The 24,077-nt window shown below is 42.6% G+C and overlaps 1 protein-coding gene across 2 annotated transcripts in view; it reads right to left on the reverse strand.

The window, feature by feature from the left end:
* The window catches only part of fam234a (family with sequence similarity 234 member A), a 58,354-nt gene that overhangs the window by 5,770 nt on the left and 28,507 nt on the right, over nt 1–24,077 (reverse strand). For both annotated transcript variants that reach the window (XM_068055684.1, XM_068055683.1), the window contains exons 7-11: nt 17,440–17,590; nt 17,002–17,148; nt 15,745–15,826; nt 11,690–11,839; nt 11,336–11,447 (exon numbers count right to left, since the gene is read on the reverse strand). In XM_068055684.1, the coding sequence (XP_067911785.1) occupies nt 11,336–11,447; nt 11,690–11,839; nt 15,745–15,826; nt 17,002–17,148; nt 17,440–17,590 (642 nt within the window). The remainder of the gene's footprint in view (nt 1–11,335; nt 11,448–11,689; nt 11,840–15,744; nt 15,827–17,001; nt 17,149–17,439; nt 17,591–24,077) is intronic.

Raw genomic sequence — 24,077 nt, forward strand, 5'->3', positions numbered from 1 at the left:
CCAACCCTTCTAGTTGCAATGCAAAGGTAGTCCTGTCCCCATATAATGTCTGTTGTAATAAGTTTAAGGGACTGGGCTGTGCAAAGGTGACTCCTTGCATTTGTCAGGACAGGGAGTGGGAAGTTGGAGAAAAGCAGCAAAATCAAGAAGGTTCTATGGGAGAGTGAGGGAGGCGGACAGACGTAGAACCCACCTCAGCCTCCCTCCCCCGTTATATGGGGATGGGACTACCGTTGCATTGCAACCAGAAGGGTTGGTCCAGGCCTGCAGTAAGGTAGAGGATAATTTTAACCATAGCTGCCTAGCAGGAAACAAATTGTAAAATGGGCATTAGCCCTGTTCCTGAGCACACAAAAGGCTATTGTATTTGCTGACTTGTATTGTTACTAGATGTCTGTCTGATATACACATTGTGTTTGGAGCTTTGTCAGGGAAAAAAGACCTTGCTTCTCTTATGCTTATTAATAAGAGTGCTCTCTTAGATTTACCTCTTTATGTTTCAACCGCTAAATATCCAAAACAGCAGTTATGCGTGATGAAAATAAGTTATAGAATTCCCCCAGCCTTCACTTTCAAGGATACCTGACTACCTACATTGATGATAGGCAATTCACAGACTTACTGGACATATGTGTCACAGTCACTGATGAGGGAAGAACTCAACAATGTTTATGGGTTCCTCATCAGATTTTATGTTGGTCCAGCCCTTACAATAGCAAATTGTATGAGCATCAGACTCACTAGCGTAGTTCATATAACTCGTATGGTATTAGGAAAAACTCAAATCAATGGCCTGCTATTAAACATAGAAACATAGAAAATAGGAGCAGGAGTAGGCCATTTGGCCCTTCGAGCCTGCTCCGCAATTCATTATGATCATGGCTGATCATCCAACTCCGTAACCTGTTCCCGTTTTCCCCCCTATATCCTTTGATCCCTTTAAACCCAAGAGCTATATCTAACTCCTTCTTGAAAACATACAATGTTTTGGCCTCAACTACTTTCTGTGGTAGCGAATTCCACAGGCTCACCACTCTCTGGGTGAAGAAATTTCTGCTCATCTCAGTCCTGAAAGGTTTATCCCATATCCTTAGATTATGACCCCTGGTTTTGGACTCCCCAATCATCGGGAACATCCTTCCTGCATCTACCCTCTCAAGTCCTGTTCGAATTTTATAGGTTTCTATGAGATCCCCCCTCACTCTTCTGAACTCCAGGGAATATAATCCTAACTGACTCAATCTCTCCTCATACGTCAGTCCCGCCATCCCAGGAATCAATCTGGTAAACCTTCGCTGCACTCCCTTTCTAGCAAGAACATCCTTCCTCAGATAAGGAGACCAAAACTGCACACAATATTCCAGATGTGGCCTCACCAAGGCCCTGTATAATTGCAGCAAGACATCCCTGCTCCTGTACTCAAATCCTCTTGCTATGAAGGCAACATACCATTTGCCTTTTTTATCGCGTGTTGGACCTGCATGCTTACCTTCAGCGACTGGTGTACGAGAACACCCAGGTCTCGCTGCATATTCCCCTCTCTCAGTTTATAGCCAGATAATAATCTGCCTTCCTCTTTTTGCTACCAAAGTGGATAACCTCACATTTATCCACATTATACTGCATCTGCTATGCATTTGCCCACTCATTCAACTTATCCAAATCGCCCTGAAGCCTCTCTGCATCCTCCTCACAACTCACCCTCCCACCCTGTTTTGTGTCATCTGCAAATTTGGAGATATTACATTTAGTTCCCTCCTCTAAATCATTAATATATATTGTGAATAGCTGGGGTCCTAGCACAGATCTCTGCGGTACCCCACTAGTCACTGCCTTCCATTTGGAAAAAGGCCCATTTATCCCTACTCTTTGTTTCCTGTCTGCCAACCAATTTTCTATCCATCGCAATACACTACCGCCAATTCCATGCGCTTTAATTTTACATGCTAATCTCTTACGTGGGACTATGGGAATTTAAATTCCTGGACCACTGGGATCGTTTCTGGGGAAGGTGAGACCTGTACAAGCGGGACGGTCTACATCTGAACCAGAGGGGGACTAACATCCTTGCTGGTGGGTTTGCTAGTGCTGTTGGGAGGAGTTTAAACTAATTTGGCAGGGGGAGGGGACGCAGACTCCTAGCAGAATAGGGACACAGCTAAACTCAGGAAAGCGAACAAGTCAGAGGGAATACAGCGGAAGTAAGTTTCAAGGGAGTAAGACCAGGATGGAAGGCCTCTACTTTAATGCCAGGAGTATTGCAGGTAAGACAGAAGAGTTAAGGGCAAGGATTGCCACGTGGAATTGTGATATAGTAGCCATCACGGAGACATGGTTGAGGGAGGGGCAGGATTGGCAGTTCAATATCTCGGGATATAGAATCTTCAGGCAGGACAGAGGAGGGGGTAAAAGAGGAGGGGGCATTGCAATATTAGTTAAGGAGTCAGTTACTGCAGTAAGGAGAGATGATATCTTGGAGGGGGCATCAAATGAAGCTTTATGGGTAGAGTTTAGGAATAAAAAAGGGACAGCCACATTGCTAGGTGTTTATTATAGACCCCCAGATAGTCAGCAGGAAATTGAGGAGCAAATATGTGCACAATTTGCAGAGTTGTGTAAAAATAATAGGGTAATTATATTAGGTGATTTCAACTTTCCCAACATTAATTGGGATAGTCATCGTGTTAAGGGCTGAGATGGAGTGGAGTTCTTAAAATGTATACAGGAGAACTTTTTAGCTCAACATGTAGAGGATCCAACAAGGGAGGGTGCAGTGCTGGACCTAATTCTGGGGAATGAAGTCAGACAGGTGGTTGATGTGTTGATGGGGGAGCATTTTGGTGATAGCAACCACAACATGGTACAATTTAAGCTGGTTATGGAGAAAGAAATAGGCAAGTTGCAAAAAGAGGTTTTGGATTGGGGGAGAGCACATTTTAGTAAAATAAGGCAGGCTCTGGCCAAGGTAGACTGGAAAGAGTTACTTGTCAGGAAATCTACAGAAGAGCAGTGGGGGGCATTCAAAAAGGAAATGGGGAGGGTACAGGCCCAACATGTTCCCTCTAGGGTAATAGGTAGGAGCCACAAGCCCAGAGCACCATGGATGACCAGAAACATTCAGGGTACGATGAGAAGGAAAAGAGAGGCTTTTAGCAAATACAAGGAGAGCAAATCAATGGAAGCATTAGTGGAGTACAGAAAGTGTAGGATGGAGCTTAAGAAAGCAATTAGGAGAGCAAAGAGGGGATATGAGAAAGCTCTGGCTGGTAAAAGTAAGGAAAATCCCAAGATATTCTATAAGTATATCAATGGGAAGAGGATAACCAGGGAAAGAGTAGGACCCATTAGGGACCAAGGGGGAAATTTGTGGGTAGAGCCAGAGGACATTGGTAGGGTGTTGAACGAATACTTCACATCTGTCTTCACCCAAGAGAATGAAGATGTAGATATGGAACTTAGAGAGAGAGACTGTGAAGTTCTTGAGCAAATTGTCATAGGGAGTGACAAGGTATTGGAGGCTTTGGAAGGCTTAAAAGTGGACAAATCTCCAGGTCCAGATGATTTGTGTCCCAGGATGCCGTGGGAGGCAAGGGTGGAGATTGCAGGGGCTCTGAACCTAATTTTTAATTCCTCTCTGGCCACGGGGGAGGTGCCAGAGGACTGGAGAACAGCTAATGTGGTCCCACTATTTGAGAAGGGTTGTCGAGATAAGCCAAGGAACTACAGGCCAGTGAGTCTCACGTCAGTGGTAGGGAAACTATTGGAGAAAATTCTGAAGGAGAGAATCTATCTCCATTTGGAGAGGCAAAATTTGATTAGGAATGGTCAGCATGGCTTTGTCAGAGGGAGGTCATGCCGAACAGATTTGATTGAATTTTTTGAGCATGTGACCAGGTGTGTAGATGAGGGTAGTGCAGTTGATGTAGTTTACATGGATTTCAGCAAAGCCTTTGACAAGGTCCCACATGGGAGACTTATCAAGAAAGCAAATGCACATGGGATACAAGGTAACTTTATAAGGTGGATTCAAAATTGGCTTAGCTGTAGGAGACAGAGAGTGATGACAGACGGCTGTTTTAGTGACTGGAAGCCAGTGTCCAGTGGCATACCAGAGGGATCTGTGCTGGTCCCCTATTGTTTGTCATTTATATAAATGACATAGATGACTATGTGGGGGGTAGGATCAGTAAGTTCGCGGATGACACAAAGATTGGCCGAGTGGTTAACAGTGAGGTGGAGTGTCTTAGGTTACAGGAAGATATAAACGGGATGGTCAAATGGGCAAAAAAGTGGCAGATGGAATTTAACGCTGAAAAGTGTGAGGTGATACACTTTGGAAGGAGTAATGTGACACGGAAGTATTCGATGAATGGCCTGACACTGGGAAGTTCCGAGGAACAAAGGGACCTTGGCGTGTTTGTCCATAGATCTCTGAAGGCAGAAGGGCAGGTTAATAGGGTGGTGAAAAAGGCATATGGGACACTTGCCTTTATCAATCGAGGCATAGCTTACAAAAGCAGGGAGGTCATGTTGGTACAGGACTTTGGTAAGGCCACAGCTGGAGTACTGTGTGCAATTCTGGTCACCACATTATAGGAAGGATGTGATTGCATTGGAGGGGGTGCAGAGGCGATTTAAGCTATGAAGAGAGGTTGGATAGGCTTGGGTTGTTTTCACTGGAGCAGAGAAGACTGAGGGGTGATCTGATCGAGGTGTACAAGATTATGAGGGGCATGGACAGGGTGGATAGGGAGAAGCTGTTCCCCTTAGTTGAAGGGTCAGTTACGAGGGGTCACAAGTTTAAGGTGAGGGGCGGGAGGTTTAAGGGGGATTTGAGGAAGAACTTTTTTACCCAGAGGGTGGTGGCAGTCTGGAATGCCCTGCCTTGGAGGGTGGTAGAGGCAGGTTGCCTCACATCCTTTAAAAAGTACCTGGATGAGCACTTGGCCCGTCATAACATTCAAGGCTATGGGCCAAGTGCTGGTAAATGGGATTAGGTAGACAGGTCAGGTGTCTTTAATGCATCGGTGCAGACTTGATGGGCTGAAGGGTCTCTTCTGCACTGTATTGTTCTGTGATTCTCTGAATTTTTCGATACTTTTCCTGCTGGTCCACAATTCAGTCAGTCAGGTGAAGTTCACAATTGGGAGGTCCAATTCAATAAAACATTTCATGTATTCCAGTGAAATGAAAACTCATCACAATCCAGCAAACAGAATCCTGTTATTAGATCCACCGAGATACAGATAGCACCACTGCGGAGTTCTGCAACAGCTGGAGGAAATGCATGACTTTACTTAGGATGTTGCACAATTTGTCTAGGGCTCCCGTAGAGGGATCAGTAACCATCTCTTCAAGGGATATCCCTTGTCCCGTTGGACTGGCAGAGGGCGAAGGAGTCATGGCATCTGCTTTGAAAGCATGGAGGAAGTTCTTGTTATGGTCACAGACCAGTTGCATGTCGAGGGAGTGGAGCCCTTCCTGTTGATGGATCTCACTGGCCAATCGCTAGGTGTCTTGATGGCCATATGGATGCAATCGATGATGCCCTGTACCTGGGGATATCCAGCAATGGAGGCAAACCTAAAGCCTTCTGTGCCTGCTCAGGCCCATTTGTGTCAAAGTGGGTGTAGTCCACCACGGTCCTGAGTTTGGCATTTGTGACCTCCCTGATGGCATGATGAGCTGCCAACTGCGAGATGCCACCTAGGTCCACAGCTGATACCTGGAGCTACCTGGTTGCATAGAAATTCAGGGTATTGGTGACCTAGACGACTGCAGGTAAGGGACTGCCATGGGGGCCATCAAGCCTCTGCTCATTATGGGTCAGAGCACACAGATCTGAAACCATCTGCCTGGATCGGCACAGCCTCCCACAGCCACTGGCACTTTGTCGTTTGCAGGTAGCTGACTATTGGGTAGTAGACCTGATGTCTTGGGAAGCACCTTCTTCCCCTTGCAGCCCACTGCTGTGCTCCTCTGGCCTCCTGCTGTCCAGAAAGTTGCATCTGCTGAAGTTCATCTTGGCTGCTCTGTCCAACGTCAGAGTAGCCCGTTACCATTTGAACTCCTTCAGCAGGGCTTAGTGCATTCACTGGCCAACCCCAACTGGCCCAGTGATGCCAGCAGCCTCACATTCCTACGTCCCTCTCCAGATTCCTACCACTCACCACTGAGAAAAGCAAGTCTTACAGCTCCAGCAATGGCTACTCTGTGCCACTTTGGAACAGCTGAGCATTATTTTGGACCTCAGCATCATGTTAATCAGTCCTTCCCATGGCCCTCATGACCCTCCGCATTGTTGACGTCTTCTATACCCTGCCATGCTCCAGACATGGCGTTCTCTCCATGCCCTTCCTTTGAAAATCATAAACTGCTGCTGAAAAACCTGATAATGAGCTCCACAAAAAGCTCAACAGGCAATTAGTTGGAGGGGTGCAGGCTTGCTATTTCCTCCCTCCCGTCATCCCTTTAAAAAACAGCTTTGTATTCCGGTGATGGTGCCGACCTCGGAGAATGCAATCTTCAACTCATGCGCACCTACTTCCACTCCCAACGGGCATTGAAAATCCGGCCCTATTTATCAATGATACAATACAATAAAACCATTTGGTGCACTGAGTAATAAAGTGTATATTAGCAGCAGCCCACTGGTTGATGGGCCAGCATGCTTTAGCAGTGCCGCTCTGCTGGTTAAAGATATTAACTAAATACTCCCTTTCTGGGCCTTTGTTTGGATATAACCAATTTTTGCAAGTTCTCCTATAATCAGACAGTCAAACATAAACGGATAAACGAGAACCAGTGGATGTGGTGTATTTGGATTTTAAGGCTTTTGATAAGGTCCCACACAGGAGGTCAGTAAACAAAATTAGAGTATATGGTATTGGGGGTAATATACTAGTATGGACTGAGAATTGGTTAACAGACTGAAAACAGAGAGTAGTAATAAACAGGTCATTCTCAGAATGGCAGACTGTTACTAGTGGGGTACCGCAAGGATCAGTGCTGGGTCCATGGCTGTTCATAATTTATATCAATGATTTGGATGTGGAGACCAAATGTAATATTTCCAAATTTGCTGATGACAAAACTAGGTGGGAATGTAAGTTGTGAGGAGGATTCAAGGAGGTTTCAAGGGCATTTGGACAGGCTAAGTGAATGGGCAAGAACACGGCAGATGGAATATAATGTGAATAAGTATGAAGTTATCCACTTTGGTAGAAAAAACAGAGACAGAATATTTCTTAAATGTTGAGAGGTTGGAAGTGTTGGTGTCCTTGTTCAAGAGTCACTAAAAGCTAGCATGCAGGTGCAGCAAGCAATTAAGAAGGCAAATGGTATGTTGGCAAGGGCAATTACAGAGGTATGAAGAAAGAGTTGTCTAAAGCGGGCTGGGAAAATAGACTAAAAGGAAAGTCAGTAGATGAGCAATGGCAGACTTTTAAGCAGATATTTCATAACACTCAGCAAACATTTATTCCGGTCAGAAGGAAGGACTCGATGAGAAAGATGAACCACCCGTGGATAACAAAGGAAGTTAAGGGGAGTATCAAATCAAAAACAAAGGCGTACAAAGCGGTGAAAGCTAGTGGTAGGCCAGAGGATTGGGAATTTTTTAGAAACCAGCAGCAGATGACTAAAAAATTAATAAAGAGGGAGAAAATTGATGAGAGTAAATTGGCAAGAAATATAAAAACAAACAGCAAGTGCTTCTATGGGTATATCAAAAGGAAGAGAGTAACTAAAGTAAGTGTGGGACCCTTAGAGGACGAGACTGGGGAATTAATAACAGGGAACAGGGAAATGGCAGATAATTTAAACCAATATTTTGCATCGGTCTTTACAGTGGAGGACATGATAAACATCCCAACAATAACAGATGAACAAGGTATAATGGGAGGGAGGAACTTGTAACAATCTCCATCACGAGGGAAAAGTGCTCGACAAACTGATGGGACTAAAGGCAGACAAGTTGCCAGGACCTGATGGCCTGCATCCAAGGATTTTAAAAGAAGTGGCTGCAGAGATAGTGGAGGCATTGGTCATAATATACCAAAACTCACTGGATTCCGGCAGGATACCAGCAGACTGGAAAACAGCTCATGTGATGTGCCTATTCAAGAAAGGAGGGAGACAGAAAGTAGGAAACTATAGACCAGTTAGCTTAACATCTGTCATTGGGAAAATGCTGGAGTCCATTATTAAGGAAGAAATAGCAGGATATTTAGAAAAACATAATGCAGTCAAACAGAGTCAACATGGGTTTATGAAAGGTAAATCATGTTTGACAAATTTGTTAGAGCTCTTTGAGGATATAACAAGCAGAGTGGATAAAGGGGAACCAGTAGATATAGTGTATTTGGATTTTCAGAAGGCGTTCGATAAGGTGCCACATAAAAGATTATTGCACAAAATAAGAGTTCAGGATATTGGGGGTAATGTGTTGGCATGGATTGAGGATTGACCAACACACAGAAGGCAGAGAGTCAGGATTAACGGGTCTTTTTCAGGTTGGAAAGCCGTAACTAGTGGAGTGTCACAAGGATCGGTCCTAGGGCCTCAACTATTTACTATCTATATTAATGACTTGGAGGAAGGGACAGAGTGTAGTGCATCCAAATTTGCTGACAATACAAAAATAGGTGGGAAGACATGTTGTGATGAGGCCACAAAGAATCTGCAAAGGGATATAGATAGGTTAAGTGAGTGGGCAAAAACTTGGCAGATGGTGTTCAATGTGGGAAAGTGAGGTAATCCACTTTGGTAGGAAGAATAAAAAGGCAGATTATTACTTAGATGGAGAAAGACTACAAAATACTGCAGTACTGAGGGATGAGTGTTCTTGTACATGAAACACAAAAAGTTAGCATGCAGGTGCAGCAAGTAATTAGGGAGGCAAATGGAACTTTGGCTTTTATTGCTCGGGGGTTAGAGTTTAAAAATAGGGAAGTCTTGTTACAACTGTACAGGGAGTTGCTGATGCCACACCTGGAGTACTGCGTACAGTTTTGGTCCCCGTATTTAAGGAAGGATATACTGGCATTGGAGGCAGTTCAGAAAAGGTTAATTCACTAGGCTGATTCCTGGGATGAAAGGGTTGTCTTATCAAGAACGGCTAAACAGGCTAGGTCTTTATTCATTGGAGTTTAGAAGAATGAGAGATGATCTTATTGAAACTTATAAGATCCTAAGGGGGCCTGACAGGGTAGATGTTGAGAATATGTTTCCAATGGTGGGGAATCTCGAACTAGGGGACATAGTTTTAGAAAAAGGGGTCACACATTTAAAACTCAGATGCGAAGGATTTTCTTCTCTCAGAGGATGGTGAATCTCTGGAATTCTCTACCTGAGAGAGTTGTGGAGGCTGGGTCACCAAATGTATTTAAGGAGGAGGTAGATAGATTTTTGAAATCTCAGGGAGTCGAGGGTTTTGCGGAGCAGGCCCGAAAGAGGAGTTGAGGCCTGGGACAGATCGGCCGTGATTTAAGTGAATGGAGGAGCAGGCTTGGTGGATTGAATGGCCTACTCCTTCTCCAATGTTCCTATGCAGAAATTTGCTACTCATCTGATAGGTACCTGGGCTACGAGGAGAGACTATAGAGTTTGCTTACACTAGTAAAGGGAATTCTGAGATGGGACCTCATTTAAGAATCTTGAATACATCAGTGTACTGACAAGACAAACCCTAAGAAACTGTTCACCATTGACAGTATTGACTGGCAGAGTGATCTGGGCGTACAGGTCCACAGGTGACTGAAAGTGGCAACACATGTGGATAAGGTAGTCAAGAAGGCATACGACATGCTTGCCTTCATCAGTCGGGGCATAGAGTATAAAAATTGGCAAGTCATGCCGCAGCTGTACAGAACCTTAGTTAGGCCACACTTGGAATATTGCATGCAATTCTGGTCGCCACACTACCAGAAGGATGTGGAGGCTTTGGAGAGGGTACAGAAGAGGTTTACCAGGATGTTGCCTGGTCTGGAGGGCATTGGCTATGAGGAGAGGCTGGATAAACTCGGATTGTTTTCACTGGAACGACGGAGGTGGAGGGGCGACATGATAGAGGTTTACAAAGTTATGAGTGGCATGGACAGAGTGGATAGTCAGAAGCTTTTTCCCAGGGTGGAAGAGTCAGTTACTAGGGGACATAGGTTTAAGGTGCGAGGGGCAAAGTTTAGAGGGGATGCGCGAGGCAAGTTCTTTACACAGAGGGTGGTGAGTGCCTGGAACGTGCTGCCGGGGGAGGTGGTGGAGGCAGGTACGATAGCGACATTTAAGGGGCATCTTGACATATACATGAATAGGATGGGAATAGAGGGATACGGTTCCCGGAAGTGCAGAAGGTTTTAGTTTAGACAGGCATCAAGATCGGCGCAGGCTTGGAGGGCTGAATGGCCTTGGATGGTCAATGTTTGGAATAGAATATGGAACAGAAGTGAACAAGGCTGGCAACACTAAATTTTAGAGGGAACTGGACAGACATCAAGGGAGAAGAACAACTGAGGGAGATACAAGTAGTGAATTGTGTTTTCTATCTTTGAACTCTAATGGACCAAACTGTTATTTTATGGTCCTGTACACTCCTGTGTTCATAATAAGTCTATTCATTTATTTTAAAGGGTTGTTACATGGATATCTGATGTGATATATACTGACAAATGTTAGACAAGTAAGGGGAAATGAAAAAGTCATGAAGGATTGGGCTGCAATTAGGTGGAGTTATGACTCCTTTCGCTACTGAACAAGGATGTTCACAAAATTAATAAGGGTTCTGTGAAAAGAGAGGATATTTACATGAAATAATGTTGCATTTGTTAACTTGTATCATTGCTACTAATTATTTCTAACTATCCTTTGTTCTACATACATAAATGTGCTTGAAGTTTTGTCTAGAAATATAGAAGACCCTGACATGGATAATAACATGGGTCTTCACTGTACATGCAGACTTTTCACAGAATGCTATTGGAAAGCAATCAGGAACAGAAACCACATTTTCTCCTCTCTAGTCCAAAGTGCTGCAGCCAATGGTAGGTCCCTGTTGCTATTTTGGGTGAATCTTCTAAATGGTTTAGAGAACTGCAGAGAACCTCGATCCTTTTGGTCTGTATACCTCAGTTACGCCTTTACCATCTCAGCACTTGTGGGAACTGCTCAATCAATACACATTTGAGGACATAGATTAACACTGAAATCAAGCAAAGAGGATTGCTAGGATCATGTCCAATTCATTTTTAGTCTCTACAAGTTGTCATGTATGGCATCAGTAAGTCCATCAGTAACTGATGACCAGGATTAATTTTATCCATTATATGGTAGCAGAACTTACTGGTAAAGGCAAGCACATTCTCAGTACTGTTTTTCAGCTCCAGAATGACGTTTGGATGTGATGGATGAACCATATAGAGATAATGTCTACTCTCAGTTAAATCTTCTGGCACCTAAGTAGTAAGAAATGATTAAAACAAACAGTATCCGTAAATTATTTTAAAAGAGGAATAATAAGCGATACTTGCAAAGTAAGGTTAGACCAGGTGATTCGTTTGAAGAAAAACACCAGCAGAGAACATTGGCACTCATTTAACAGGGCACTGAATTGTTTCCTTGTTAAAAATATTTTATTTAGTAATCATCCCAAATTTCACACAAACATTGCTTTACTAGTATCAAATAACAGACTTACAGAACCATTGGTTTGCATTGGAAGTTCACCCCAGAAAAGAAAAGTTGATTGGGATACAGTGTTGATAGAGACTGGTTGTGGACAGTTCGTCCTGCATATTAAATCTTCCTCCCACAGGATTGTGCCACTTTTGCCATCCACAATAGTAACCTAGAAAGCAAATCAGTACCAGATATTTATGCTTCCCAGCAAAAGCATAAAATAAGACCAACTTAAAGTAGTTTAACATTAATATTGAACTAATTACTTATATAACTTACTTCAAATGCTTAGTAGCTGTTTTCTAGTATAGTTTTTATTGATTCCTTTAGTCTTCAAAAGAAAATTGCCATTTTTCGAACCTAACATTCATCTTATCCATTTTGGTTCCTCAGACAAGGAAGGAAGGTAGGCTATGTGCTCAAGCTACTGCTACTTGAGTCAATTGTGCGGAGATGCATTTCTGTGGTTCAGCTGTTAGAGTCATTTATGGCTCATCCAGTCTATGCCGACTCTCAGTGCAGCAATCCAATCAGTTCCATTTCCCCCTCCATCCCCGTAGCCCTGCAAGTTTATTTACGTCAAGTGCCCATCCAATTTCATTTTGAAATCATTGGTCGTCCCTGATTCCACCACCCTTGTGGGCAGTGTTCCAGATCTTTAGCATTTGCTGCATAAAAAAGTTCTTCCTCACATTCCCCCTCTATCTCTTGCCCAAAACCTGAAATCTGTGTCCCCTAGTTTTTGTACCATCAGCTAATGGGAAGTTTTTCCTTATCTACCTTATCCAAACCTGTCATAATCTTGTACACCTCTATCAAATCTCCCCTCAATCTCCTCTGCTCCAAAGAGAACAGCCCCAACTTCTCCAACCTGGCATTATAGCTAAAACCCCTCATCCCTGGAACCATTCTGGTAAATCTCCTCTGCATCGTCTCAAGGTCCCTCACATCCTTCCTAAAGTATAGTGACTGTTGATCTTTTATATATTTCTTTCTTCCTCTCAGGAAAAACCTAGGGTCTGCCCATCAGAGAACTCACTTTATGGGAAACTACAAGCATCAATTCACATACTCCCTACTGGAGCACCCGAAACAAGACAAAACCCACTTTTCATACTTAATATAGAATTCCGTAGTGTAACATAAATATAAAAAAAGTTCTGATTACTTTAAAACAAACAATTCTGTTAATTGGATATGATCAGTTGTTGCCCCCATGTCCTCAATTTGGAGAAATCACAGTGTTTATTAGATTGCTATATGTTAAAATTGTAAAAACATTTTCTCCCTACCAATTCAAGAGAAGTTGAATTCAGTTTAAAAAAAAAAGCTGGAATTAAAAAGCGGATATCAGTAAAATTAGACGTGAAGTTGTTGGATTTTTCATGGGATGTGGGCGTCGCTGGCTAGGCCAGCATTTATCGCTCATCTATAATTACACTTGAGAAGGTGCTGGTGAGCTGCCTTCTTGAACCGCTGCAGTCCTTGGGATGTAGGTACACCCACAGTGCTGTTAGGAAGGGAGTTCCAGGATTTTGACACAGCGACAGTGAAGGAACAGTGATATAGTTCCAAATCAGAATGGTGTGTGGCATGGAGGGGAATTTGCGGGTGGTGGTGTTCCCATGCATCTGCTGCCCTTGTCCTTTTAGGTGGTAGGAGTCCAGGTTTGGAAGGTGCTGTCAAACGAGCCTTGGTGAGTTGCTGCAGTGCATCTTGTAGATGGTACACACTGCTGCCACTGTGATGGAGAGAGTGAATGTTGAAGGTGGCGGATGGGGTGCCAATCAAGTGGGCTGCTTTGTCCTGGATGGTGTTGAGCTTCTGGAGTGTTGTTGGAGCTGCACTCATCAAGGCAAGCGGAGAGCATTCCATCACACTCCTGACTTGTGCCTTGTAGATGGTGGACAGGCACTAGGGAGTCACGAGGTGAGTTACTTGCTGCAGAATTCCTAGCTCTGGTCTGCTCTTGCAGCCATGGTATTTATGTGGCTGATCCAGTTGTTTCTGGTCAATGGTAACTCTCAAAATGTTGATAGTGGGAGATTCAGTGATGGCAATGTCATTGAAGATTAAGGAGAGATGGTTGGATCCTCTCTCGTTTCAAATGGTCATTGCCTGGCACTTAAGTGGCAAGTAACATTCATGCCACACATCAGTCCAAGTCTGGATATTGTCCAGTATTGCTGCATCTGGACACGGGCTGCTTCAGTATCCGAGGAGCAGCGAATCGTGCTGAACACTGTGCAATCATCAGTGAACATCCCCACTCCTAACCTCATGATGGAGGGAAGGTCATCGATGAAGGAGCTGAAGATGGTTGGGCCTCGGTCACTATCCTGAGGAACTCCTGCAGTGATGTCCTGGGGCTGAGATGGTGCACCTCTAACTACAACCATCTTTCTTAGTGCCAGGTATGACTCCAACCAGCAGATCCCTCAATATCCATTGACTCCAGTTTTGCTAGGGCTCCTTGATGCTGCCTTGATGTCAAGGACAGTCACTTTCACCTCACCTCGCGTTCAGCTCTTTTGTCCATGTTTGGACCAAGGCTGTAACAAGGTCAGGAGCCGAGTGGTCCTGGCGGAACCCAATCTGAGTGTCAATCAGCAGATTGTTGCTGCCGCTTGATAGCACTGTCGACAACACCTTCCATCACTTTGCTGATGATCGAGAGTAGGCTGATGGGGCAGTAATTGGCAGTGTTGGATTTGTCCTGGTTTTTGTGGACAGGACATACCTGGGCAATTTTGAACATTGCTGGGTAGATGCCAGTGTTGTAACTGTACTGGAATAGCTTGGCTAGGGGTGTGACTAGTTCTGGAGCACAAGTCTTCAGTATTATTGCCTGAATGTTGTCAGGGCCCATAGCCTTTGCAGTATCTAGTGCCTTCAGCCGTTTCTTGATATCACGTTGAATGAATCAGATTGGCTGAAGACTGCCATCTGTGATGCTGGGGACCTCAGGAGGAGACGGAAATGGATCATCCACTCGGCACTCCTAAGCGAAGGCGGAAGCAAATGCTTCAGCCTTGTCTTTTGCACTGACGTGCTGGGCTCCCCCATTGTTGAGGATGCAGATATTTATGGAGCCTCCGCCTCCTGTTAGTTGTTTTCATTGTCCACCACCATTCATGACTGGATGTGGCAGGACTGATCAGTTGGTTGTGGGATCGCTTAGCCCCTTCTATCCCATGCTACTTTCATTGTTTGGCATGCAAGTAGTCCAGTGTTGTAGCTTCACCAGGCTGAAAGCTTGTTTTGAGGTATGCCTGGTGCTGATCCTGGCATGCCCTCCTGCACTCTTCATTAAACCAGGGTTGATTCCCTGGCTTGATGGTGATGGCAGAGTGGGGGATATGCCGTGCTGAGGTTACAGATTGTGGTTGAATACAATTCTGCTGCTGCTGATGGCCCACAGCGCCTCATGGATACCCAGTTTTGTATTGCCAGATCTATTCAGAATCTATCCCATTTCGCACGCTGATAGTGCCGCACAACACGATGGTGGGTATCCTTAGTGTGAAGAGGGGGCTTTGTCTCCACAAGGACTGTGCAGTGGTCACTCCTACCAATACTATCAATCATCAACAGATGCACGTACAACAGGTAGATTGGTGAGGACGAGGTCAAGTAGGTTTTGACCTATCAGTTCCCTCACCACTTGTCGCAGACCCAGTCTAGCAGCTATGTTGTGAAAACCCAACTGGTTGATTCCTTTAGGTAAGGAAACCAGCTGTCCCCACATGGTCTGGCCTGTGTGTGACTTCAATGTTACACAAATGTTGTTGACTGTTAACTGGCCACCAAAGTGGCCTAACAAGCCACCCAGTTAGGTCAAACTGGGGTAAAGGATATTTATCGTACAGAAATGTGCAATAAGCCCTAGCCTTGCCAATGAAGCCCATATCACGAGAATGAATATTAAAAAGAAAATGTGATTTTTAATAAATGGCCCTGATGAATGGGAAAAGAGAAATCAAACAATTATAACCATCATTGAAATATCATAGTTTAAACATTCAAACAAATAGGTTAAGTGACATTTTACGTGTCGTATTCGTGATATCAAACCTTCTTTCTGTTCTTTTCAATGAAATCTTCAATTAGAAAATCTGAAACATCATCCATGTTAAAATAACCAGATACTGGCGCACTAGAAATAGAAAATTATACAAAATAGTTTTCTTTTTTCATTTGTAATAAATACCACCACTAAGCTTTTTCCAACCAAAACTAATCTATTTTCATTATTTGCAATAAGCCTAAGCTTAACAAAAAATGCAATTTATAAAAATATATAATAGCAACTGCATTTTACAAGATCCTCAAAACATTTTGGGATTTTGTCCATTTTTCCACAGAAAGCATTTAGAAAAATGTTAAGGGTTAAGTTTGAAAACAAAATTGGTACATTTTTTTTAAAAAGGCAATGAGTCAGAAGGTAGTGAAAATGCTAATGAGCTTTAGACACTTCCTTGAAGACTGTAATTAACAAGAGATTTGTTAATCTTTCTCAGCAATCCATAAACACCTTCCACCCATCGTACTAGGCTCCTATTCAGGGGCTTTGGAAAGGGGGTATCTGGCATAGATCATCCTTCAGGTTGCAAACATGGAACTAAAAAGACACACAGGCAGGCAAGTTTGTAAATAGACCGCTGTGAGGACAAACATTTGCCAGGATCAGAAGGGGAATGCAAGAGGGTAGGTTAGAAGTTACTTTAAATCAAACTCGACAACCAACCAACATGGGAAAACACTGATGTATTTCTTTTATAGTTATGCAAATATAAGTTGTATTAATTGAGTTGAGTATGTCTGATCATAACTCTTGCTCTGCATGTTCACTCACTGAAATAAAGCAACTTAGCAATTTGTACCTGGCCTCATAACCAATGTTTGTTCCAACTTTGAAGAGACTGGAGAGGCAAGTGGGGCATGTGCAAAAAACACATATCTCCATTAATAATTCTATTCTGGTTGAATCATGTGAGTATCAGAACAGTAGGAGGGGAACTAGATTGTCTGTTGGCCTTTTTTCTGTCTAGCAATCCTATGTTCCTATCTAGATCAGATCTTGAGGATACCATTATTGCACCCCTGCATTACGCTAAGTACATTTTTTAAAATTTGTTTTGTGGGATGTGGGCATCACTGGCTAGGTCAGCATTTATTGCCCATCCCTAATTGCCCTTGAAGTGCATGGAGTCCACTTATATGATACCAGGCAACACCTTATACTTATAACACTCCTTTTGACCCTAAGTAAGCACCTACACATATTTCCCTAAGAGGTACTGCCTTAGCCACAGATAAAATAAAATATACCCTTGAATCTCAGATGTATTGTGGTGCCAATAGTTCTGCAGACTTTGTCCATCAAAAAGCTCAACCATGTTTTTTGTGCTGATCAACAGTGTGCCAGCATTCTTTCCTGGCACATCTACCTGCTGGAGGTATTTAGCTGCCCTGGAACTGCATAGAAAAAAAATTGAGAAAAAAATTATGAAAGATTAACAATTCAGACATTCTTCTCTACACCCTAAATCACTACCGGATTTTGCTAGCGAAATGTAACTATTATACTGACCATCAACCATGAAAATTCCTACCACATGAAAAGGCATAAAGCAAGATTTCTGAACCTCAAACAAAAGTTAACTTCTCCAAGAATATTGCAAATTAAACTGTGGATGTAAATTAAATGCTTCATTTTTTGAAGGTATATAATAATTTAACAGGAGAAATACCCATAGGCAAACTTACCTAGAGATTTCTATTTTTCTAGACACTGGATCAGTCTTTTTCTCCCACTCAGGATCTGATTTAAGAAATACTGCATTTAGTTTAACTGCTGGAAGTGGTATTCCAGTTGCTTGTATATAAATATCTTTCAGTGCCACTCCTTGTACAGTTCCTGTGGATTAGGAAAACAGTTTTATTTGCTTTTTTTTTTTAAACACCGCATTTGGTTCTTTATCTGCATAGGAACCAAAGGTCAATATGTGTTGAAAAGTAGGGGTAAACAGTCCATCTGTTTCCATGAATCAGGACGCCAGCTACCCATTATTGGTAGTAACTAAGTAGCAAAAATAGCAATTTTAGGTAACTGTCACAAACCACAGAAGTTTACTGCAAAAAATGAAGCCATTCAGCTAATCCCATCACCCTGCCCTTTCCACAACAACTGATATCTTTCTCTGCTTCACGAGTTTATCTAATCTATCTTTAAAAAATATATTACTCTCTGCATCAAATACTCCAGGTCAAAGCATTTCATGCTCTAACAACTCTCTGCATAAAGAATTTTCGCCTAATTTCTCCTCAGTCTTGTATTAGCTATTTTACATTGAATTGATGACCCTTCATTACTGACTCTCCAACCAAAGGAGATATTTATTCCTTATTCACCCCATCAAAATACTTTGTAATTTTAAAAACTTCTATTACGTCTCCTTTTAGTCTTCTCTGCTCCATTGATAACAGTCCCATCCTCCCATTTGTTATAACTTATTATCTCTAGTATCATGTTGATGAATCAATACTGTAGATTTTCGATAGCTTTTGAAAGAAAGAACTGTTCCAAGACAGGAAAATTTGGTTGCGATATCCCAAGAACAGCAATGAGATAAAGGACCAGATAATCTGTTTTAGTGATGGTGGTTGAGGGGTAAGTATTGGTCAGGACATCAGGAAAACTCCATTGATGTTTCTTCAAATGGCACTGTGAGATCTTTTACATCTACCTGAGAGACAGTGGAGCCTCAGTTTAACTTCTTATCCAAAAGATGCCACCTCCGACAGTGCTGCACCAAAATGTCATCCTAGACTATGTGCTCTGGAGTGAGGTTTGAACCCATGCTCTATTACAGAGTCAAGAGCGAGAATTAATGTAAATCATTCAGCTTGGAGTCAGGTTACTAGTGGTGCTCTCCAGGGACTGCTCATAGGCCCGCTACTGTTCACTGTCTTTATTAATGACCTGGACAGTGGTGTTGGGAGTACGGTCAGTAAATTTGCAGACGTCACCAAAATCTGTAAAAGGGATAAGACAGTAGAGGAGTACAATCAAATGCCAAAAGGTTTAGATGTGTTAGGGGAGTGGGTCACACAATGACAAATGATGCTTAATTTAAATAAATGTAGGGTCATGCATGTTCATGTGGCCAACACAGAATACATGTATCGTTTGCAAGGAATATCTGAAAGAGGTTAAGAAAAAGATAATAGGTGTTATTGTGCACAGATTACTGAAGGTTCATGCCCAACGTAGAGAAACTGTAGCTAATGTTAACTGGATCTTAGGTTTTATTAGTGGAGGTATTCAGTAGAAATTAAGATTTTAATACTGTACAGATCACTGGTCAGATCACATCTGGAGTACTGTGCCCAGTTTTGGTTCCCCCCAACAACGTGGGTTATATAGTCACCTTGGAAAAGGTCTGGAGGTGAGCTACAAGAATGATACCTAGCTTAAAGAACCTCAGCTTTCAAATAGGCTCAAGAACCTTGATCTCTTTACTTTAGAGCATCAAAGACTTAGAGGTGACCCAGTAGTGGTTTAAAAAATAATTAATGGGCTGAATAGTATTGAACACCTTCTAAAAAATCCATATGCTATACATTTACTGCATTCCCTTTATCTATACACAATTTCTTCAAAAATGTTTAATAAGCTTGATAAACACAACTTGCCTTTTATCAAATATGTTATTGGAGGATGGAAGCATTTTGTCTGTTCTTGATTATCCTTTTCCAGATTTACTAATATAATCTTGAATTATGGATTTCAAGAGTTTTGTTACCACTGATAGTAAACCAATTTGGTTCATAGGTAGTCAGCCATCCTTCCCACTGCTTAAACAGAGATGTTACATTACTAACCCTTTAGTACCCTGGCACAATTTGCACATCTTTAATTATCCTAATATAGACTACAACACTAATAGTGCAAAGGGCAGAGAGAGAAGAGTTTCTAAAGTGTGTTCAGTAAAATTGTCTACATCAAATATGTTTCCAGTCCAATGAGAAAGGAGGTATTACTGAATATGGTTCCAGGGAAAGAGGTGGGACAAGTGGATGAAGTGTCAGTAGGGGAACATTTAGGGGCCAGTGATCATAGTATCATAAGGTTTAGGTTAGCTATGGAAAAGGACAAAGAGCAATCCAGAGTAAAATTAACAGGGGAAGGGCCAATTTCAATGGAGTGAGAATGCACCTGGTTCAGGTAAATTAGAATCAAAGATTGGCAGGCAACACAGGAGGCTGCTTTTAAAAAGGAGAGAGTTTGGTTACAGTCGAGGTATATTCCCACGAGGGGGAAAGGTAGGACAAACAAAATGAGAGTTCCTTGAATGACAAAAGAGATAGAGAGCAAGATGAAGCAGAAAAAAGGTGTGTACAACAGATGTTAGGTTGATAATACAAATGAAAACAAGGCTGAATATAGAAAAGCTCAGACGGGTAGTGAAAAAAGAAATAACAGAAGCAAAGAGAGTATGAGAGGAGACTGACAGCCAACAAAAAAGGGAATACAAAAGTCTTCTTTAGACATTTAAATAGTAATAGGGTGGTAAAAGGAGGAATAGGGCCGATTGGGGACCAAAAACGGAATTTACACATGGAGGCAGAGGACATGGCTAAGGTACTAAATAGCTACTCTACATCTGTGTTTACCGAGGAAGAAGCTGCCAAAGTCATAGGGAAAGAGGAAGTAGTTGAGACCCTGGAAGGGCTAAAAAAAACTGAGGAAGAGCAGGTATTGGAATGGCTGGATGTACTTAAAGTTGATAAGTCACCAGGACTGGATGAGATGCATCTGAGGATACGGAGGGAAGTAAAAGGTGGAAATTGCAGAGGCACTGGCCATAATCTTGCAATCCTCCTTAGATACAGGGGTGGTGCCAGACGAGTGGAGATTTTCAAATGTTACGCCCTTGTTCAAAAAAAGGTGCAAGGATAAACCCAGCAACTGCAAGCCAATCAGTTTAACCTTGGTGGTGAGAAAGCTTTTAGATATGATAATCGAGGACAAAATTATCAAAGAACAAAGAACAGTTACAGCACAGGAACAGGCCATTCGGCCCTCCAAGCCTGCACCGATCTTGATGCCTGTCTAAACTAAAACCTTCTGCACTTCCGGGGTCCGTATCCCTCTATTCCCATCCTATTTATGGATTTGTCAAGATGCCTCTTAAACGTCGCTATCGTACCTGCTTCCACCACCTCCCCCGGAAGCTGGTTCCAGGCACTCACCACCCTCTGTGTAAAAAACTTGCGTCGCACATCCCCTCTAAACTTTGCCCCTCGCACCATAAACCTATGTCCCCCAGTAACTGACTCTTCCACCCTGGGAAAAAGCTTCTGACTATCCACTCTGTCCATGCCACTCATAACTTTGTAAACCTCTATCATGTCGCCCCTCCACCTCCGTCGTTCCAATGAAAACAATCCAAGTTTATCCAACCTCTCCTCATATCTAATACCCTCCAGACCAGGCAACATCCTGGTAAACCTCTTCTGTACCCTCTCCAAAGCCTCCACATCCTTCTGGTAGTGTGGCGACCAGAATTGCACGCAATATTCCAAGTGTGGCCTGACTAAGGTTCTGTACAGCTGCAGCATGACTTGCCAATTTTAATACTTTGTGCCCCGACCGATGAAGGCAAGCATGCCGTATGCCTTTTTGACTATCTTATCCACCTGCGTTGCCACTTTCAGTGATCCGTGGACCTGTACGGCCAGATCTCTCTGCCTGTCAATACTCCTAAGGGTTCTGCCATTTACTGTATACTTCCCACCTGCATTAGACTTTCCAAAATGCATTATCTCACATTTTTCCAGATTAAACTCCATCTGCCATTTCTCCGCCCAAGTCTCCAACTGATCTATATCCTGCTGTATCCTCTGACAATCCTCATCACTATCCGCAACTCCACCAATCTTTGTGGCGTCTGCAAACTTACTAATCAGACCAGCTACATTTTCCTCCAAATCATTTATATATACCACAAACAGCAAAGGACCCAGCACTGATCCCTGCAGAACACCACTAGTCACATCCCTCCATTCAGAAAAGCACCCTTCCACTGCTACCCTCTGTCTTCTATGACTGAGCCAGTTCTGTATCCATCTTGCCAGCTCACCTCTGATCCCATGTAACTTCACCTTTTGTACCAGTCTGCCATGAGGGATCGTGTCAAAGGCTTTACTGAAGTCCATGTAAACAACATCCACTGCCCTTCCTTCATCAATCATCTTCGGCACTTCCTCAAAAAACTCGATCAAGTTTGTGAGACACGACCTCCCCTTCACAAAACCATGCTGCCTCTCGCTAATAAGTCCATATGTTTCCAAATGGGAGTAAATCCTGTCCCGAAGAATCCTCTCCAATAATTTCCCTACCACTGACGTAAGGCTCACCGGCCTGTAATTTCCTGGATTATCCTTGCTACCCTTCTTAAACAAAGGAACACCATTGGCTATTCTCCAGTCCTCTGGGACCTCACTTGTAGCCAATGAGGATACAAAGATTTCTGTCAAGGCCCCAGCAATTTCCTCCCTTGCCTCCCTCAGTATTCTGGGGTAGATCCCATCAGGCCCACTTGAACAATTGTGGAGTAATCAAAGAAAACCCACAGGACTTCTTAAGGGCAAATGGCGTTTAATTCATTTGATTGAGTTTTTCAACGAGGTAACAGAGAGGATTGATGAGGGTGATAAGGTTAATAGAAAGCAGTTAATGAGGCATATGGGATTCGGGGCTTTATAAATAGCAGCATAGCTTATAAAAGAAAGTTATGATGAACTTTTATAAAACACTGGTTCAGCTTCAATTGGAGTATTGTGTCCAATTCAGGGCACCTCACTTGAGGAAGGATGTAAAGACATTAGAGAAGGTGCAGAAAGGATTTACTAGAAGATGAGCCATTTCAGTTACATGGATAGATTGGAGAAGCTGGGACTTTTCTCTTTAGAGGAGAAGTTTGAGTGGAGATTTGATAGCAGTGTCTAAAATTATGAGGGGTCTTGTCAGAGTGGATAGGGAGGAACTGTTCCTGTTGATGGAAGGGTCGAGAACCACAGGACACTGATTTAAGGTGATTTTCAAAAGAAGCAATGGTGACATGAGGAAAACCTTTTTACACAGCAAGTGGTTAGGATCTGAGAATGCGATGGAGGAAGGTTCAATCGAGGCTTTCAAAAGGGAATTGGATAATTATCTGAAGAGAAAAAATTTGCATGGCTACAGGGAAAAAGGCAGGGGAGTGGGAGCAGCTGGGTTGCTCTTACAGAGAGCTGGTACAGACACAGCAGGCTAAATGGCCTGGTTCTGTATTGTAACCATTCTATGATCTATGGATGACTGCGCCTCCTATCTCTTCTCTGACTTTGTCCAACAGCCCAGGACATCATCATGCCCTTCTTTAAATTCTATTTTTTTTCAGAACCAATTCCTTTACTATAGTTATTTCTGACAATTTTCCCCACATCTTCATCTGGTACACCTACAGTCTCACTTGCACCATCATTTGTCAAAAGTGACAAAATTCTTAATATTTCTGCTTTACCTTCATAACTCGATAACCCCACTCCCTCCTCTTCTCTAAACAGCTCCATCTTCTATGATTAATCTTTAACTATTAATATCGCTTGTAAAGCTTTCACCATTTACTTTTATATTATTTACAGGCCTTTTTCATATTCCCATAGCCTTTCCAATTTTCCTTTGCAGATTCCCACTATTCTATATTCACAATTTTCTTTAGTATTATCAGCCCTAATTTATCACATGCCTTCCTTTGAAGTTTGTTTAGTTTTAAAATCTCTACATATACACAGAATTCTATCCTTCAATACACTTTTTTGCCTTTGATCGGTTTTGTACTCCAACCAGCGCATATTTGAAGATTTCCCATAACTGATCTATCATTCTGTTTGCTAACTTTTCTGTCCAGTTAATTTGGCCCTTCACTGAACATTGTTTTATTCCATGACTCTTCATTAACTGTTTCTATTTTCACATTGAACTGATTTCGTGTTTCTATTTCCCAATTATTCTTCTACTTGCATAATTATTTGTCCCATATAACTAAATTGAGCAATGCTTCTTTCTTTGTTGGACTAGAAACATATAGAGCTAGGAAGCTAAAAATCTTTTCACAGCTGGACCACATACATTACCTCTATGTCAGTCTTATCTTGGAATAGTCAAAATTAACCATACTATGAAGGGCAAACTATATTTGTCCACAGGAAAATAGCTTCCCCCCTCTCCCCACCCAAGTGTGCCAAAACAAAAAAAAAAAGCTCTTCATATTTGTACATGAATAGAGCTGCAATATAGGATTACCCTCACTGGTTTAAGATAGTTATTTTTTAAATGAATCTTTTGATCACCAGAA

Source organism: Heterodontus francisci, chromosome 24 (genome assembly GCF_036365525.1).
Source record: "Heterodontus francisci isolate sHetFra1 chromosome 24, sHetFra1.hap1, whole genome shotgun sequence".
Classification (NCBI taxonomy): Eukaryota; Metazoa; Chordata; class Chondrichthyes; order Heterodontiformes; family Heterodontidae; genus Heterodontus; species Heterodontus francisci.